Below are 6,653 nucleotides of genomic sequence, written 5' to 3' on the forward strand. Positions count from 1 at the left end.
TGGCTGGGTCAAAGGGTAGATATTCTTTTGTCGCCCTTTGGGCATAGTTCCAAATTACCCTCCAAAATGGTTGGATCAGTTCACAACTCCACCAGCAATGAATTAGTGTCGCCACTTTGCCACATCCCCTCCAGCATTCATTACTTTCCATAGCTGTCATGCTAGCCAATCTGCTAGGAGTGAGGTGATACCTCAGAGTTGTTTTGATTTGCATCTCTCTGATTATAAGAGATGTAGAACACTTCTTCATGTGCTTGTTAATAGTTTTGATTTCTTTATCTGAGAACTGCCTATCCATTTCCCTTGCCCATTTATCAATTGGAGAATGGCTTGATTTTTTGTACAATTGATTTAGCTCATTATAAATATGAGTAATTAAACCTTTGTCAGAGGTTTCTATGAAGATTTTTTCCCAATTTGTTGTTTCCCTTCTGATTTTAGTTATATTGGTTTTGTTTGTACAAAAGCTTTTTAGTTTGATGTAGTCAAAATTATTTATTTTACATTTTGTGATTCTTTCTATATCTTGCTTGGTTTTAAAGCCTTTCCCCTCCCAAAGGTCTGACATGTATACTATTCTGTGTTTACCCAATTTACTTATGGTTTCCTTCTTTATGTTTAAGTCACTCACCCATTTTGAATTTATCTTGGTGTAGGGTGTGAGGTGTTGATCTATTCCTAGTCTCTCCCACACTGTCTTCCAATTTTCCCAGCAGTTTTTATCGAATAGTGGATTTTTGTCCCAAAAGCTGGGATCTTTGGGTTTATCGTATACTGTCTTGCTGAGGTCGTTTTCCCCCAGTCTATTCCACTGATCTTCCTTTCTGTTTCTTAGCCAGTACCAAATTGTTTTGATGACTGCTGCTTTGTAATATAGTTTTAGGTCAGGGACTGCAAGGCCCCCATCATATGTGTTTTTTTTCATTAATTCCCTGGATATCCTTGATCTTTTGTTCTTCCAAATGAACTTTGTTATGGTTTTTTCTAAATCAGTGAAGAAGTATTTTGGTAGTTCAATGGGTATGGCACTAAATAGATAAATAAGTTTGGGTAGGATGGTCATTTTTATTATATTGGCTCGTCCTATCCATGAGCAGTTAATGTTTTTCCAATTGTTCAAGTCTAGTTTTAGTTGTGTGGCGAGTGTTTTGTAGTTGTGTTCATATAGTTCCTGTGTTTGTCTTGGGAGATAGATTCCTAGGTATTTTATTTTGTCTAAGTTCCTGTGTTTGTCTTGGGAGATAGATTCCTAGGTATTTTATTTTGTCTAATCCGCTGTATTTTTGAAGAAAATATATTCAGAGTGTCCAAGGCACTAACTCAGGGGTGCTAGGGCAAGAACAGATTCTCCACAGTGGGTATGGGAAGGAGGGGTTATGGGGTAAAGAGAACTGGTGACACTGCTTGAAGAGGCCACCAATGGAAGTAATAGTGGGAAGGAAGAGCCTGGGATACCCATCCCTTCTTCTTCCACCATCCTCCCAGCCAGCCCTGCCACCTTGACTTCACTTTGGACTGGTCCCTCCGGATAGGGTCTCCCCAGCACCAGCAAGTCCATGGAAAGGAGAAAGGAGAGAGAGAAGGATGGGACATTCTTGTGGCCATTCAGTTGGGCAAATTGTTCTAGTGTGGTTCATCTCCAGGATGTAAAAGAACCGACTTCTTATATTATTGATGTGCACTTAAAACAAGATAAATCTCAGCAATGTAATATAGTATATGACCCTTTTCACATGGTTGCAAAATGTTAGGGCTGGAAGAGGCTTGGGGTTCATTTGGTCCAACACTCTTGTTTTACTTATAAAGGAAATGATGTCCAGAGATGGTAGATGACTTGTCCTAGGTCACCTAGAGAGTGTCCAAGTAAGAGTTAGTTTCCTGTTTTCTACACCAGTATTCTTTCCATTGTGCGACTGTCTTCCCAACTAGGTTGGCGAGGTCTGAGACAAGGTGTTTTTTGTTTTTGCTTTTCTAATGTCCTGAAGTCCCTTCTTATGAAATAACTCTCTCTCTCATACAGAGCTGGCCTGGCAGAGCACTCCCTTGTTCTGGACAATGGCCATGGTCTCCGTTTGCCCGAGGCTCCCAGACAGCTGAGACCTCTTGCTCCTGAGCTTGGACAAACAGATATCACCCTTCTGGTGGCTCTGGAGATATTCCTTGTAGTTATTGGATAGTAGAGTATAGAGGAAGGGGTTGATACAGCTGTTCCCATAGGCCAGGCAAGTGACAAGGAAGTTGATATAGACCCCGGTATTGCCAGCACGACTACCAGGCTGCTGGTCGTAGATGCTTAGCAGTTGCCAAAGCCAAAAGGGGATGAAGCAAATCCAGTATGTGAGGACGATGCTGAAGATCATGTAAAGGACCTTTTCCCGGGGGCACCTCTTGGTTCTCTCTGCAGAAAAGACAACAGTTGTCTGGGACTGCCAGTAGGTCCTGGCCAGCCTGCCATACAGGTAGCAGATGGCCAGGCCAGGGGCTAGGATGCAGGTGTGAAAGAGGATGGTGAGGTAGACCTTATAGGCCTCCAGCTGCCAGGTTGGGTGACATATGTGCTTGGTCACCCCATCTCGATGGCTTGTGCGAAGGTCTATGAGGATCATGGTAGGCAGGGCCAGGAGGAAGGACACGAGCCACACAATGCCAGTGACCAATCTTCGGTAGTGCCTAGACCGGCTGATGGTGTCCAAAGGCTTTACCACAGCCAGATACCTCTCAGTGCTCATGACAGTGAGGATGAAGATACTGGCATGCATGGTGAGGAAGTCTAGACTGAACAGGGTCCTACAGCCGATGTCCCCAAAGTACCAATCCCTGGCAAAATATGTGCAGACCACAAAGGGGATGGTGGATAGATACAGGAGGTCTGCCAGGGCCAGGTTAACAATGTAGATATACATGGAGCCTCCGAGTTTCATGGAAGAGTTTATGACCACCAGCGTGTAGATGTTGCCTATGGTGCCCACCAGACAAATCAAGGCCAGGACGCCTCCCAAGAAGAAAGTGATAAAGACGCCATTGCTCTCCCCCGGTCCTTCGAAGGTGGCATTAGTGGTAACATTTGGGAAATGGCCCAGCTCCATGTCACAGTATCACACCACACTCATGGACAACAGGAGAGCAGGGTCAGGATCAGGTAAGGGGGATGAGGTACCCGGAAACAAAGATTAGAGCTGATGGTGAGCCAGGACCCAAGGCAGGCAAGATGGTCGTCAGGGGGTACACAAGGAGCCCAGAAGAGTACAGTTCAGGAATCCACCAGAGACTGACAGAAGAACGAAGGCAAGTCCCCACATCTCAGGCCATCCTGAGCTAAATCTGATAGAGGCCAAGGTCTGTTTTTATCCAGATGCTTCTTATTTACTTTCTGTCAGGGTAGGAATCAATCCCAGGATATGGGCAGCCCCGAGCCTGTCAGCTGAATGGTTAGAAGGAGGTTAGAAGGATCCTGGTAGACCTGCAGCAGTCTCCCTTGGAATGGCCCATGTCAGGGAATTGTCAGGCTCGAGTGGGGAGAGTGCAGAGAACAGGCAGCCCTGGGTGCTGTGGGCGTAGCTCGCCCACCAAGCTTCTCACCTCCACCGGAAAGCATTCAGTGTTTCCTAAGGCATGTGGCAGCTCTCACCCCACCATGGCTCCTCTGGCACCCAAACCCCATTTAAGGCAGAGAGAGAAAGAGAACTGGATCAGCTCTTACCATGAAATGAAGTGGAGAGAGGCTATCCAGGGAGGACACGCTCTTCCTGTCTGGGGGAGCTGGGATGGGATGGGGCCTCAGGGTGGAAGAGCTAGCAGCCTTTCTTCCCCAAACAGATCCCCGACAGACAGTTCAATTTAGTCCCTTCTGCAGCCCGCTGTGTGCCAGGGATCCGCTCTGGTTCCATGGAGGGAAGAGTCCTTGGCAGGTGACTAGGAGCATAAAAACTGCAAGAGCCCTGCCTGCCTCTAATGTCCGGGCTGGGCTGGAGCTGAGGAAAAGCAGAGCACCCTCGTCTTCCCAGCCAGTCAGTCACAAGCTACATTCCCCATTTTATCACCCACTGAAGAGCCTGGAGAAGTGACTTCTTCTCCAGCACCAGGCAAATAAGCTACTTCTCTCTCCACCCAGATGGGAGGGGAATCTCCAATTGCCAGCAAAGGGGCAAACCTTGGGATGAAGTAAGCAGAAGCAGCCCAGTAGGCTAGGCGAGAGCCTTGCCAAGTGTAGCCAGAGGCAGCTAGCTCTGCCTGCCTCTAAAGAGACAGGCTAATCATTGGGTAGTGACTAGCCTCTAGCCAGAGACTGACTAGGTAGGGGCTGCTCTTTCAATCCCACAGTCAATCCCCTCATTTCTCAGGGGAGGGGAGGGGAGGGGAGGGGAGGGGAAAGATAGCTAGCAGTCCCTCTGGCAACAGTTAGTCAGTTCATTCTTCCTCTAAGACTCATCACACACACACACACACACACACACACACACACACACACACACACACACACACTGTTCTTCCTCTAGCACCCACTATATACACACCCACTCTGATCTAGGGCTTCTCATACTCTCATACCTATTAGAAAATGGACAAGAAGGGGACAGCTAGGTGGCTCAGTGGAGTAAGATCCTGGTCTAGAGATGGGAGGTCCTGAGTTCAAATTTGACCTCAAATACTTCCTAGCTGTGTGACCTTGGGAAAGTCGCTTAACCCCCTTTGCTCAGCCCTCAGTCCTTCTGCCTTGGAACCAATACACAGTATCTAAGACAAAAGGTAAGAGGTGTGTGTGTGTGTGTGTGTGTGTGTGTGTGTGTGTGTGTGTGTGTGTGTATGTTTAAGAAATTGGAGGAGAGACATCATCGGCTAAACAATATTAGCGCTTTGTCCCTGGGTGACTGGGACCTGTCAGCAGCCTCCTTTCCGTCACACCTGGACAGACAAACGTAGCTGGAGCCTAAAGGGTGAATTTTCCCCCCTGATTGACCCCTGTGCTTTGGGACGGTATATTTTGACTTCATTCCCTGTTCTTTTTGGCTACCTCTAGAAATGGAAATAACATCTGGATGAGCCTGAGGTATGCGTGGAGATTCAGGGCAAATGTTATTAGTTCTCCACTCTGGAAAATCACTCCATCCCTGTCTCTTCTTCCCCTCTCGCTCTTAAGAGGCTGGTGAAAAATCAGAACGGCAGAAGAAAGGTTTGGCTTCCAAGCTGCAGAGGAGGCTGGAGGCTAGGGAGGATATAAACAGTGGAATGAGTAACTGGAACATGTCACTGTGCCCTAGCTTGGCATTTCACCAGCAAGAATATCAGCATCTGACTCTCCCTGAGGTGGTCTGATGGTAGCATCTTCAGATATAAACACCAGGACTCTCCTTAATATTCAAGGTGCTCAGAGATGTCCAAACAGGACCATAGAACCAGAGACTTAGCATTGAAGGACACCTTCATTGTATAAATGGGGGAAAAGAAGCACCAGAAATGGGCTTCCCAATGTCCCACTGAGAGTAAATGGCAGAGCCCAGATTTGAACTCTGACTTCAAATCTAGCAGACCTTTCTTTCAGCACAACATCCTGCCTTCCCTCATGAAAGGTACTTTGCAAGGATAAGATGAAATGATTAATCAAAGTAATCGGGTAAGATGTTGTAGCTGTTTTATAGCTCTAGCATTACATGGGTCTAGAGATAAAATAGTGAATGTTCCGGAATATCACTTGAGTTCTAGGACCCATGGGATCACATTCCTTTCCCCTGGGTTTGTTTTTTTTTTTTCATTTTATTTCCATTCCCAAGTAGATCCAACTTCAGGGTGGATGGAAAATGCCAATTTCCCCCATGATCCTTTTCTCAAAACCCTTACCTTCTTTCTTAGTTTAAGGTAGAAGGTGACTTGTTCAAGGTCACACAGCTAGGAAGTGTCTTGAGGACAGATTCAAACCCAGGTCTGCCCAATTCCAGGCCTGGCACTATATCTACTGCCCCTTGATCCCTTTATTTTCACAGACATCACTTGCCTCTTATAGAGGAAAATTAAGGCTTTCAGGGAAATACCTGCCACCAGTGAGTGGTCTCCCTGATTAAGAACTTGTGTCCAGATATCCTGGGACCTCTTGCCCATCCTATCCCTTTGATCTCATGGCCTTGGTCTGAAGAATAGAATTGCAAGTGGAAACAATGTGAGGCAAAGAAAGCATTCCCTTATGAAAAGAAACCTTGAAAGTCATAGTTATCCTTTGGCTAATAACAATGTGTGCTCCAGGCTGAAACTTCTGGGAAGAGTAGGAAGACTAGGTGGTTCTTGATACATTAAATAAGGTCTTTAATTTCTCAGTTTTGTCTCTACTGCTTTCTCTAAAACCACTTTCTGAGTCACTTTTTCCTTGAGAGAAGAGGACATTGATAAGCATTCTGGGAAGGGACAGCACTTAAATACTATATAGGGTCCCTTTCAGGGCTATTCCTTGCCATGGGACTACTGGCACCTGATCCAGATTGCTGCCTTGAATCTCCTCCCCTGGATTATAAAGTAACAGTTCTGCCATGGTCCCTGGGCTCTGTTCCCCACCCCACCCTACCCCAATCTGGTTGAACACGTTAGTCAGTTGGTCAAAAAGTATTTATTAAATAAGAAACACTGGCCTGAGGTCTAGGGGAGGGAATAGCCAAAAATGAAGTTCC

At 46.2% G+C, this 6,653-nt stretch overlaps 1 protein-coding gene across 1 annotated transcript; it reads right to left on the reverse strand.

Moving 5' to 3' along the window:
- Positions 1-1,097: 1,097 nt before the first annotated feature.
- Positions 1,098-4,090, reverse strand: LOC103097326 (urotensin-2 receptor-like). Its single transcript, XM_056804576.1, has one exon. It carries the CDS (start codon positions 3,084-3,086, stop codon positions 2,013-2,015), a length of 1,074 nt encoding a protein of 357 aa, XP_056660554.1. The 5' UTR covers positions 3,087-4,090; the 3' UTR covers positions 1,098-2,012.
- Positions 4,091-6,653: the final 2,563 nt, after the last annotated feature.

Source organism: Monodelphis domestica, chromosome 7, assembly GCF_027887165.1.
Source record: "Monodelphis domestica isolate mMonDom1 chromosome 7, mMonDom1.pri, whole genome shotgun sequence".
NCBI lineage: Eukaryota > Metazoa > Chordata > Mammalia > Didelphimorphia > Didelphidae > Monodelphis > Monodelphis domestica.